At 37.2% G+C, this 13991-nt stretch overlaps 1 protein-coding gene across 1 annotated transcript in view; it reads right to left on the reverse strand.

Annotated features, from left to right (window-relative positions):
• Positions 1–1847: 1847 nt before the first annotated feature.
• LOC139731978 (nidogen-1-like) overlaps positions 1848–13991 on the reverse strand; it is a 54986-nt gene continuing 42842 nt past the window's right edge. Inside the window, exons 14-22 of the mRNA XM_071642854.1 lie at positions 12762–12878; positions 11735–11860; positions 10057–10284; positions 8812–8983; positions 7863–8020; positions 6981–7110; positions 5965–6080; positions 5023–5147; positions 1848–2219 (exon numbers count right to left, since the gene is read on the reverse strand). Coding sequence (XP_071498955.1) covers positions 5026–5147; positions 5965–6080; positions 6981–7110; positions 7863–8020; positions 8812–8983; positions 10057–10284; positions 11735–11860; positions 12762–12878 — 1169 coding nt within the window. The 3' untranslated portion in view covers positions 1848–2219; positions 5023–5025. The remainder of the gene's footprint in view (positions 2220–5022; positions 5148–5964; positions 6081–6980; positions 7111–7862; positions 8021–8811; positions 8984–10056; positions 10285–11734; positions 11861–12761; positions 12879–13991) is intronic.

The raw sequence follows: 13991 nt of genomic DNA on the forward strand, positions 1-13991 counted from the left end.
TGTAATGTGATATACATATATAAAAACACCATGATAGCACAAATCTATGCATGTTTCAAACACTTCAATATTCTGCTGGAATAAGTTACTTTCTGATTTTTCACATACATGATAATAAAAAGCAGGCATACTAGATAGCTACTACATTCACTCTGCCTCCTATCTACACGACTAATACAAACCCAAAGATGGGCCGGGAGTCAGGTGTACAAAGGAAGAGAAAAAGAATGGGTACCTAAAGTGAGAAAGTTTTGCATAAATATGTTCACAGAGTATCGGCTATAAAGGTTACAGTCCCTATGACTCTCAAAAAGATAATAAGGGTAGACTCTTCAAGCTACAAAAGCAAACAAACAAGACAACACAATTATCAATCTAATGGCTAATATAAATGCATAGTGATTTGATTACTGTAGCAGGCTATAGGAGCAAGTCAGCGTGCTCCTCAACATACACCTACATCGCCTCATGAATAATCTGTAATGTTAAAAAAGCAAGAATGAAGACTTTCTTCCTTTTTTTTCTGTCCTCCTAGAAATGGTCAGTCATAAATATGGTAATCATAAAATGGTGAAAGACATCCAATTACACTCAAACAAAAAAGATCTTGTGGACAGAAAGACAGGGGATTTGCAATGTTGTTAATCATTGGTAAAAATTCACACATTGCCCTTGCCACACTCAATAAAACACAGGCAGCCCTTTGAATCAGAATTAGACAAAGTTGTATTTCACTGTGGATGACTAGATAGGGCCAGAGAGCCTGGAACTGGTCGGAGACTTTGCTTCACTGACTGAAAAGTCTTCAAAGTGACTGAAGGTTTAAAGTACAAGGTAATGGATGTGTTCACACTTGAACATTTTGCTCAAAACCTTTCTATTTCTCATGAAGTATATCTTAACAAACATTCTGAATAATCCACACTCAAGTGGCAGCAAATTACTGACAGCTAGCTACCTAGTTACAAAAACTAATATGATTAAATGTTGTCAGTTTACATGATTTTTAATTTGTGAATGGTAAACTGGATTCACATTTCGACTGAATGTCTATTGGACAAAATCTAAGACATTCTTTGTCTTGGATTTTAATTTGTAATTTCTACGCCTCTGCCCCGAAGGGTGATCCAAGCAATATGTTTCTGGATTGTCTACAAATCTGTCCATTTCAGGTCTTGTAATTAACATGTGATATGCGTGTGAATGGAGTTACCTGATTTTATAGAACTCGGTGTGGAAAAATATACACCCTACAGGCCTTGTTCTAAAATAGTCCTAAATATATACATATTAAAAACATTTTCACAACAGTTACACAAAAGCTAATTAACATTATCAACCTGATATTTTATTGACAAAGTGCTAATAATGGTGATGCAACATGACATTCTATCACGCCCTGACCGGAAATACACCTTCATGAAATTGACACATCTTGATTTCCTTATGAAGAAAAATATTCTGTTAAAGATAATGGAAGGCACTTTGCAGGGGATCGTACTTCAGGGGACAGAAGTAGAGAAGTCTGCGCCGTTAATGATTATGGCAGAAAAAAACGAAAATGACTTGCATAGACTTTCTGCTTTGTGAGTACTGAAGGAAGCACCATCTGTGTGATTGAAACAAATAGTGGAAGACAATAAAACTCATCCCGAGGTTGGAAAATCAGTTCACACCTACTTCATGACCTAATACTGCAAGCAAAAACGGTAAGTACCTGACACAAAGAATGCAATTCATACGGCGTGTGTGTGGGTTATATTCAGCTTTTGGATGCTTCATCTCATGCAGCATTTGAAAAGTCACTTATTTAATAAGTCTACTGGGGACCAAAAAAAAAGAAAGAAAAATAACCTAAAAACTCCTGTACAACACGAAGAGCTAGATCCAGTGTGCAACAATAAAAACTTGTACTTCTCAATAAGAGTGGATACACCTGTCAGTATGAATACGAGAGCTAATCAATACACTTTATCATAACTAGGAAATGATACAATTTACACATACAAATCCAAGAGAAAGTAAGAGAAATGTCCTGTCTTGTGTAAGAGGCTACCAGAATGGGGTCCATGAACTATTAAGGAAGAGGACAGGAAAGGTGACAGAGCGAGACATCTGTCCACACTGCTTGAGAAAAACAGCTCTCTGGGTGAAACTGAGTGGGGTGAGGTCACAAAACAAGGCTGATTTCTTCTGCTGTCTTTGTGGGGATGGTGCACCTGGAAATGAGAAAACACAGAATTTCACAGATGTTACAATACAGTCAATACACCTCCACTCCAATTCAGCTACTGTCCCATTCATGGGGGAAACTCTCTTGTAGCTTACATTCACACTCACAACAAACTATATCATTTCTTTCATCAAATATGAACATCATAAACCAGTTCATTACTTTGATTTCATTGCATATGTTAACACATTCTAATCATTATTTTGATGATTAAACTGCCAATTCATTATGTAGATTTTTGTTCAAAATACACTGCACTTGTACCAAGAAGAATGATTTGCATGAAAAAAAATGAAGTAATGAAATGAGAGTGGAACTGAAACTGAAACAGTTACTACTTATGACTGTATGTAAAATATTTGGACACAAAGAGCGAATCCAAAACTTTTGAAGGTCAATGATATGAATCAACTATAATCAATTATTCAATTGAGAGCAGACAATTAATGGACATAAAAAAAACCATGCTGAACACATTGAATCGGAACAATTTATCAAATGTTGCCAGGATTACACAGTGTTTAACTTGTGATTAAATAAACTGCTGGCACATCATTAACAATTATTCCATGATATTTCTGTTTTGATGCTGAGCCATGTATATATAAGCATATTCTCTCTGCACACAGGATTGTGATTTCAGACATTCAGACACATCACAACATAAAAGAGGGAATATGTATCATGTATTCCTGAAAATCGGTGAGTCAAGAGCATAATCATTAGTGTTTTTCCTTCTTTAGCAAATATGAGCAAGTACTCATTACTGATTATCATGAATATCATGACTTGAGGAGAGTTTTACACAAATTTGCCTCTCACACTTCACTGAAAGCCAGATAAAGACATGAGCATTTTCACATGTGACAGAAAGTACCTTAAAGAGAACAATCAATTATTCTCTCATTTACTCCATGGAAAGGCTACTGCTCTGTTTTGCTTTTGCTTTTCAAATAAAGAATATTCTTTATGTTTTCAGTCTGAAATATCTCACTTGCAATCTCAGCACAGCTCACATACGATGGCTTTACAACAGATCTCTTCAATGCTGTAAGGAGTGGCTTCAAAGCATAACATTGTAACATTACTCTATCTGAGACACATGTGACAAGTTTTCGGTATAATGTCCAGATCCCAAATGCATCATGTCTGTTGTTACTGTTTTGTGTGCGTGCATGTGTGTGTGTGTATGTGGTAGGGTGGGGTGGGGTGGAGCAAAGGGTGGTTTTGAAAGGCAAACAAGGACACGGCAATGGTCACCTACGAGGCCACATGACTGGGTTACCCTCACGCGTAGGCGTGGCTCGTCTATCCCTCAGTGACCTTCGTATATCTATCATGTGCAAAGTTCTGCTGCTGCTGCTGCCGCTACACTTCCATTGTGCTCGAGTCAATAGGGACTTTGACCCCTGCAGTGTCAGTCAGGCAGGTATTCAAATGAATGGGAACCAGCATGACAATGCACGCACTGGGGTTCTCTAACCTTATATGGAAGAAGCTCTCCTTGAATATTTAACCACTAGCTGGCTTTTCGTTGCTGGTGTTTTTTCTTTGATGGTAACAACCCACACTGACTCACTATATATGCACTTATTCATAATGAGGCTTATCTCAAAATAAACTACTTCAATGCGTAAATTGGCACTTCTTTAAGATAAAGGTACAACCTGTCTCAGTGACTTCCTGCCACCTGAACAGAGTGGTCAAGCTTTCTATGTTTGCTTTTTTTATCATCCAGTAGTAGTTACCCTATGTGAGCTTGGTGAGAGTGAAAATGAGATACTTCTGACTGAAAGCATAAACAATATTCTTTATTACCTTCCGTTGGGGAATCTTGCCCATTTGTACAAATATTTATATTCTATCACATACCGAGTGACAATACCTGCCAAGTTTGGTGAAAATTTGACCATACAATCTCAAGAAGATGAAAATGTACAACTAAGGCTCATTTTTGGACCCCCTCCTCCCCCCCCCCCCCCCTTAGGGGGTCCAAGGGGGGGGGGGGGCACCCCTGGATCTGCCATGAACAAACTTGAAACTACGGTCATCAATGTACTTACTCGTGGTATTAATTTACCACTTCTGGTTCTAGAGAAGGCAATCTTTTAAGATACATGTACCTTTTTTTTTGGGGGGGGGGGGGGGTGGTTTGAACAAATTGAGATCCCATACCCCTACTGATGCTACCTGCCAAGTTTGGTGAAAATCCATGATGGGGCTTTTAAGAAGAAGATGAAAATGTAAAAAGTTTACGCACGACGGATGACGGACAACAGCAATCGCAATAGCTCACTTGAGCCTTTGGCCCAGGTGCACTCAAAAAGAAAAAAAAAAGAGAAGGCAAACCCCCCACCAAAAAAAAGAAAAAGAAAAAAAGAATAGATGGGAGCAAATCAGCTGATCAAGAATATTTAAAGGAAAGATATCTTTCTGTAATGCTAATGGCATTGTGAACATTCATGAACATCTGGTTGGAGAATTTAATTTGTTTTTTTGTTTTGTTTTGTTTTTTGCTTGCATGCTTATTTCATTAAATAGGGATACATGTAGCTCACTCCTTATTCTCTTTGTTTTTTCCCCCTTTTCAGCCCCCCCCCCAAAAAAAAAAAAAAAAATGAAAAGAGATTTCTTTTATCAACTGAAATGCTACAGCGCGTGGTCTTTGTTTGCCTGGCTTTGGTGTGCATATTTTCCTACTGCAGAAAAAAAAATCATAATTTATAATGTCTGGTCGGTTCAACTAGCCTAGGGCCAGAGAAATCAAAGATGCAACATGTGATACTCACTCATTAGTTGCAGGGGATTTCATTTGATGTGAGGGCGTTCGGGCAGGTACACGTGAATCCCGTCTGTGGCGTTGGCAGGCACAGGTTCCTACACCCACCATTCTGTGCAGCGCAGCGGTTGTTACCTGAAAAAAGGAAAATCAACAACATCATCACAACAAAATATTTTAATGAACACATAGCAAACCTACACATTTCTTTTGTTGTTGTTGGGCTTTTTTTTTCCTTTTTAAACAGATGAATTCAATTTTAGTTGACATTCACATTTCACATCTGTATTTACCTGATATCAGATCATAAAGTTGTCCTTTCTGTTTTTTGATTCACTGCTACCATTCATTCACATCAAATTACTTTGTAACATCACCCATTTTTTTTTCTCAGATCCTTAATAAAAGTATTCCATAAACGTTGCAACAAACTTTACAGAACACATTCAGAGAGGGGGGAAAAATCAAATACATTGTACAATACAAATCTTCCAAGCATGATTCAGAAATCATTATTATCTTTGTTTGTTTGGTGTTTTTTTTTTCAATTTGGTAAGAACATAATGTCACTGGGGCGACAAGACCCAATACCACAAAATGTCAAAATGTCAAAATGCCAGATGTTCAGGAAAGCAAAAAAACAAAAACAAAACAAAAACAAAAACATGGCAGCCAAAGCACGATGTTGAATGGGATAGCCTTTCCTTTGACATGCCTTGGTGGCTTAATTTTTTTTTGGTAAGACAGCTGGGATTCAGACAAGACATCACTAATAACTGATTATCTGACCAGTAATCCAAAAAAGTAATTTTCACCAAAATTTGAGAGACAAGGTCTTGTCACCCGAACGACGACAAATAGTGAAGGTTTGAAGAATTAAAAAAAAAAACACAATGCCTCCGGTGACACTTTGTGACGGATGCATAAAAAAAGATTTCGAGACGATTCTTACCTGCGGGACAGGCAGTGACAGCAGCGAGGCCGTAGATCTTGCCATTGCCTCCCCTTGGCAAGGAGTAGGTCTCTGCCTCCTGGCCACCATTCTTGTTGATTGACTCGATCTTGTTTCTGGGTACACACAAGAAGACAAGCAAATGGGGAATGGTGATCGATCACTTGCACATAGTCGTGTGAGGAAATATTTTTCAATGCAATTCAATTCAATTTATCTCTGCAACTTATTTTTCAAGAATACAATGCACAAACAGAAATACAACAATAAATTGGAGATTTTGGTGGAATCAGATTTTCTAAAAAAAAAATTCAAGTTTTACTCAGAAACTAAGTGATTGTTTAGATACAAAATACAGCAGATTGTTGCATTTTCTCTTTCATGATATAAATCATGAACTCTGCTTCAAAATGCCACCAATTACTTTTCTGCTCAGACACTGATCAACTGCATGACTAGATCAGACACAGCTAAAGATGGTGCACCTTAGGATTCCTAATTCATTTAATGCTATATTTTGGAAGATGAATCATTTAGAGTGGATGAACATATTGTTTCACAATCATGCTAAAGGTAGCTTAAGACTTCTAAAAAGGGATTTATGAAAAAGAAGATGTTTTAAACTGGTCATTTCATAAAATATCAAGAACACTTGAATATCATCCATTACTGAAAGAGTAGTCATGATTTAGTTTTTGAGGAGTAAACCTGAGAATCAGATAGCTTTGCTGAGTTAATTGCAATGATGAAACTACTAAGACGTTATCATTTATCATAGCATTATCATAATACCATCAATGCGATCAGACTTTTATTCATTTTGCCATCAAGGTTGGATTCAGATTGTGACAATCACAACAAAAATCAAATAGACTCTGGTATGGACATCACACAATCATGTTTCCATTGAATGAGTGGTATTTGATACAATATGTCCATCAATGTCAAACTTTTTCACCATAATCTGCTTTGAGAGGATTTTTGAAAATTATAATGAGATTTATCTCGTAACTCACATTTGCCAGGCAGTCCAGTAGAGGTTGTAGCCCATTGAAGTCATAGCGAATGGATACTGAGCATTGTTGTAGACAGTGTACCTGGTTTGTGGGTCACCATTCAGGTTCATGCACTCCACCTTAGAGGTACCTGTTATAAAAAATTTAGACAGTGAGCTTCTGTTATCAAAAATAGAAGGAACTGTGGGGGGGGGGGGGAATTAACATTAAGAGATGTAGTGACTATTACCATGTAAACATCTTTTTTAGGTATTCAAATGTTATGTGCTACAAATTTAGGAGAAAACAAACCAATCCTGTTTATATTCAAAATATTTTAAATTATGTAGGTGCCTGCTTGAAATACCAGTACTACAATTTAACATATAACATCTGCAACTTTATTCTCAGGATTACATCTGAATTTTACCTTCTTAATACTTGGCGAGCACTGTTCACGGACAATGAAATATTTATGAAACTGCTACACACGATGACATTACAGCTGCCCTACATGATGGGGGCAGATTACATAATATCAAATGTTCCTGGCAGTGTCCCCCCCCCCCCAAAAAAAAAAAAGAAAAAAAAAGAAAAAAAAAAGAAGAAGAAATCTTAAGTTTTGATCTTGAACTCAGGTGTGATTTTATGGATATATCCATGTCAGAATCAATTCAAATCATTTTTTTTTGTCATATTTTGTGCCTGCACTGAATTCGAACTTTTGTCTAATATTTTTCTAGAGGTAGGAAAAATGACAAACTTTGCATGGCCTGCAACGTTGAACTTTGTCAATCACCCCCTCCCAAAATCATTCTACATCTTACATAAGCATCTTACAATGCCACCCCTTCCTCCCACCCCTCTCAACCCTCCCCCATCTCCCTATCTGAGACCACTTGCCTGCATCAGCCCAGCAGAGGAGCTGGGAGACGGTATCTATGGTGAGACCGTTGGGCATCACGAGGTTGGAGTCCACCATGACCTCTCGGTTGGTCCCATCCATGAAGGACCTCTCGATCTTCGGATATCTGCGGCCCCAGTCTGCCCAGTAAAGGTACCTGTACAAACAATGGGTAAGAGTTGAGGAATTCCATAACAGGCATCTTCTGACAGTATTTTTAGATTTTAAAAAAAGTGTATTGCATGGTCCTACACGCTACCTAGTGGCTCTGTGATATTGAGTCAATGAAGCTATGAAGGAACTGGACTTGACTAATGATTATTACATGGTTAAAAAAAAAAAGTACAGTAACGGTATACGAACATGGTGATATTCTTTCATAGATATCTCAATGGCAAAGTTTCAAACATTTGTACTTTAGTTGTCCTTCTTACGAATCTATACTTCTGCACTCGACTTCTACACCCGCGCTTCTAAATATTTATCAAATTGAGGCCAACTTTGGCTCCTACTAAACTTGTTTTGAGGCCCAGTTACATGTGTAGATTGAATACAAATCTTTTTGATCTTATTTTGGGGAGACATCGCAGCTCACTAGTTGAGAAGCACTGTTCTATATTATATGTTACGATTTTCAGTGTCAAGCCACCACAATGTTATACAGTTATACAGTGTATACAAGCTGTAAGTGGTGATTTTACAGCAGTGCTATTTTGTGACTCGGGTGTGGGAGAAGATTTTAAAAAAAAATGGAAATGCAGTACTATAAACAAGGAAAATGTTTACACTTCATTCAGTTTTTCTACGTAAAAGCAATTATTTGTTATATAATATCTGCTAGGTTTGTGGAATTAAAGAAAAAAGTGAAAAACTGGACAGGAGCTGTGCACATTTGGTTGGAAAAAAGAAAAGAAAAAGGAAAGAGGTTGAGGCATATCTGTATCTTACCCTCCGACGGGATCGACCGCGATGGCTCTGGGGTTCTCTAGGTCTGTGTCAAAGAGAACGTGTCTATTCCTGCCATCCAAGTTGGCAACCTCGATGCGGTCATTGCCAGAGTCGGTCCAGTACATGTTTCGGCTGAGGTGATCAATGGCAATACCCTCAGGACTGCTGAGACCTGTGATGTCATTATGTAGTACGTCAAATTTTACATATCTTGGTGTTACTGTTCCTGGGGCCAAGTTTTTACGAGGATGTTTGGAATAACCTACTGCAGTTACTACAGAAAAAAACTAAAATACTCAGAGCTGATTTTTGTTTTTCCTTTCTTGACTGCTTTGTAATTACATTTACTGTACTTGCAATAGTTACAAACATTTTTATGCCCTGGTCTTGTCCACTGAGTGACTAAAGCTCCTTTTTGATATCTGAAGAAGGGATGAATAGTGCTGCATTTGCTAGAAAATATATCATAATGAACAAATATAGCATGCACTGAGAGGCTCCAGTTGAAATGATAGATTCTGAGGTGGCATGAAATACTGTAAAAGTGGAAATTTTCGTGGTGTTGAAATTTTCGCGCATTTCGCGCAACCAGAAACTAGCGCGAAAATAAAAGCATGCGAATATTTCTGCTTGCCATATGCTCCTGTGCGTGATGTCTTGATTCCGCGGAATTAAAAACATGCGAAACTCTTCTTACCCAGCGAAGCGCGAAAATATCCACTTTTACAGTAGCACTGTCTTCTTGTGAGGGGCACAGGTCCAAAGATAATAATGCTATCTGTTTATCACTAAAGGATCCATAATTTCACTGGTGGATCAAAAGAATGCATAATATATTTGTTTTATATCCCTCCAACGAATCAAAAGAAAACAAAATTGTTAAAATAAAAAGCTTTACATATTCCAGTGCAAAAAATCAGTGTACTGCCGTGCAGTGGACACGATTTACCCTATGGTCTACGAGGCTGATACCAAATAGCACTTTATACATGCAATCGATGAAAAACATTCATTGATTCTGTATTGATGATGTTACGCTCATGGTACAATGCACTATACCGTGATTATCACATCACGATACAGCACATTTTGCTCTATTAGCATTTTGTCTTCAACATAATCGACGACATAGAAAAATTATGCTTGGTCACATGATGTTGTGCAGATCAATCACTGAGCAGGATTTTATTAGTAATAATTATGAATGAGAACAATCATGGTAATAATGACTAAGAGTGGACTTACTCGTGTTGACAACAGCGCTAACATCCCTGCCATCCATGGATGACCTCATAATGGTGCGGCCAGAGATGTCGCTCCAGTACACCTTCTCCTCCTGGCAATCGTAGGCCACGCCCACCACCGTCTGGCGGGTGCGCATGAAGACCTTGTTGCCGCTTTGGCCGTCCAGGGGCCTGTACATCACAGACATGCCCTGGCCGTAGACGAGGGCGCCCTCCACCTGGGGCAGACCTGAGACATAGAACGAGACAGAAGAGAGAGAGGAAAAAAAAAAGAAGAGAGGTAGATAGGCAAAGTAAGTATAAGGAGTATATGAGTGTGTATGTACGTGTGTTTTTTTGTTTGTGTGTGTGTGTGTGTGTGTATGTGTAAAATAGAAAGAGGAATACGCAGATAAGAGAAGAGGGAAAAGAGAGAGAGTAAAATGTAGTACAGTGGACTCCCATTATAACAAAGTCCTCGGGATTGGCAATTTTCTTTTGTTATATTGAAATTTCATTTTAACCGAACATATAAACAATAAAAAATACATACAGTGGATAATGTTGCGGCCTGAATTTTTACTTCGTTATAACCAGAATATTGTTATAACCATGTTCGTTATAACGGGAGTGCACTGTAGTACTGTATACGCTATATATTTCGCGGGGGTTTTATTTTCGCGAATTTCGCGAGTCGGGAGCTATTCGCGAAATTAACAACACGCGAAAATATTACCTTCCAAAATGAATCCCTTGCCTTGATGATACGAACATTTCAGTATTAGAATACCATGTCACGGCTTACCGAACAGACCATACTGGCTAAGCTTGTTTACGCACGTCCACGTCTACTTACGAATACAGTGTACTGTAGAGAGCCAATCCATTATCGTAAGGGGACCACTCGTCAGAAATCTAACCAGCTAGCGCGATTTTAACTTCTAACTTCTAACTTACTAGTTCGCAGAGTTTGGCAAGTCTTTTTCATGCAGTGTACTAGTATCATTCTTATATGCTAGTAAGTTGAAAATTCACACTTTCTTTGCCACTTCATATTTTCTCTGGTCCCCCAATCGCGAATTTAACCACTCGCGAAAATGTGTGACAGCGGCAATTCGCGAAAATTTATGTACGCGAAAATTATAGCGTATACAGTATTATCACATCATTGAAATTGATAGCAATACACAAACATTTGTGAAAATATAAACAATTTCTCACCCAACAGCACACAAATGATATCCAGTGTCCTCTCATAATAACGAACATGATTATAATGAAGTTTGGTAATGACAAAGTAAAAATTCAGGTCCCAAAATTATCTATTTATCTTTATATACATTATTTCTTAAGCTTGAACAAGATTTCAATGTAAGGAAAAGAAAACAACGCTGCCAGTCTCAAGGATTTCTTTATAATGGGAGTCGCTAGAGTATAAATCTGTGTGACATGATGCATTGGTACTAACATCTGTAAACATAAACGTTTGGCAAACATTCTTATCTTTGATTGAAAAAGACAATTCACAATTTGAGCAAAAAAAAATCAGTCCTTATCTCACTGATGATAGAAACTATTCTATGTAGGTAATTATGTGGACTATTCTATAAATCTGATTTTTATTTCTTTTGTTTCTTTTCTTTTCTTAGCATCAGTATCAATCAATCATAAAAACAGCTGGAATTTAATCTTTAAATTACCTTCACAAGTGAATCCATTTCCTCTAAAGCCACTCCTACAGTAGCAGGTGTAGGAACCACGTGTGTTGTAGCACTGGGCGTTGGGATCACAGGCAATTTCCACCCCCTCAACACACTCATTTATGTCTAGATATCAAAATAATGAAGATGTCATGGCAATGATTATATCAATGTTACTATCGTACAGGTAATCTCACCATAACTAATGAAGGTTTGCTACTGCATGATTATTACTACTGCAACTATATTCATTGTTGATGAAATTGTCACTTTTATCATTACTAATACTATCATTACCATCATAATTTTCCTCGTCATCACCACCACCATCAATATTAGCATCATCTTCATTCTGTCCTCCTCATCATCATTATCATCATCAGTTTGGTATTCTTAATACTGTTCAGTACTGTTGCAATAACATTAGATTTTCTACATAACACAAGATTATTTGTCAATGCTACAATACAGCATGAGTAATATCATAACACTATGCGATTCTCATTGGCTCTTTAGCCTTATCTGGTTGATTTCGGACTGTAAATAATACTGCTACTCCTCGCACTACTACTACTACTACTACTACTACCACTACTATTATTTCTACTAGTGCTATTACCACTAGTGCTATTACCACTTCCCCGAATCTATTACTTTTTAGAATTATGTCTATTATGACAATGCTACTGAAATATGACACTTGCATAGTTGAAAACCCAGAAATTGAAAAAATAGGAACAAATTGGAGGAAATTTCCACTGCCCCCCCCCCCAAAAAAAAAAAGAAAAAGAAGAGAGAAAGGCAAAAAAACCCCCAATTTAACATACTTGTATCCCATATTTCATTATGAACGGATATTTGTAAAAACAGGTAGGCCTACAGAAGGTTTTATAAACATTCTTCTTTCCTAAGAGAGGATCAAAATGTACATTTCCCAGCAGCACTGCAATGATAGTCTAAATCCCTGAATTTGTGAAGAGTTTCTTCTGCTGGCCCTATCACAAAACATGTGTGGGTCACTCCTCACCTTCACAAGTGATGCCATTCCCTTGGTATCCGGCACGACAGAGGCACCTGTACCCACGACCTTCGGGCAGGCAATCGGCCTGGGTGCTGCAGTCGGAGCACAGGGAGACCAGTTGATCTGGAAAGAGATTTACGTATAGTTTATTTTACACTTCCTGAAGAGGGCAGTACGGTCTAATTCAGTTACCTAATGCAGGAAAGTTACTGGGTATATATATATATCTCAAAGATTAGCTTTGCAGGGTAACCCTATCAACTATAAAGTTCTTTCACATTGGGGTCCTTTGCAATATTTTTTATCCCTTCTTATGAACCCATCTGCTCCCATGGGTAGAAACAAGTTGAACCCAGTACCTTTTTCTTTCTTTTTCTGTAAAGATATATATATATATATATATATATATATATACTCCTAGATGGGTCATTTGGAAGACATTTCCATTAGTTTTATATGCAAATTTTAAAATACATGTTCAATGGCAATTTACGCAATGGAGACACAAAAATTGTCTCCTTAATGACCAGTTGTCTCCCTAATGAAGACACTTCCCCCCAATATGTCTCCCTAAGGTGCCAACTAGGGATATATATATATATATATATATATATATATATATTATATATATTATATACATACATATATATATATATATATATATATATATATATATATATATATATTCAATTCAATTCAATAGTTTATTTATTTCCATCATCACAAAGAAAAGAAAAGAAAAAGTTGACATAATCCAAAGTGATACAATTTTTTTTTCATTTCTCTTACACTCGTCCGATAAAGGATTTTTTTTTTCAATACAATATAAATTATACACGAATGATGTCGTAAAAAAGAAACAATGCACTTTGTCATGGCAACAAAAATAGTAAATAATCACAATGATGGAAAACAGTGTTCCACTAAAAAAGCCACGCTTGTAAAACGTGGAACACTGGAACAAAACAACAACAGCACCAATTTGTTATACCAATAAGACATATTCATTTTAAATTCTTCTATATACTATTGTACATTTTACTCATTGATATAATGATGTTGATACTATGAACAATACTTACTAGGATTTTAGGATGCAAACGTATAAACTATATAACATATCACATTTGTGGCACAGACACTATGGGGCCAGGTGTGCCAGGAAAATTGAACGGAAAGGAAGATACAGTGCACTCCCGTTATAACGAACACGTTATAACGAAATTCTGGTTATAA

The sequence above is a fragment of the Diadema antillarum genome, unplaced genomic scaffold, assembly GCF_040938485.1.
Source record: "Diadema antillarum isolate AM-2024a unplaced genomic scaffold, OU_Dant_1.0 scf00000023, whole genome shotgun sequence".
NCBI classification, from domain to species: Eukaryota; Metazoa; Echinodermata; class Echinoidea; order Diadematoida; family Diadematidae; genus Diadema; species Diadema antillarum.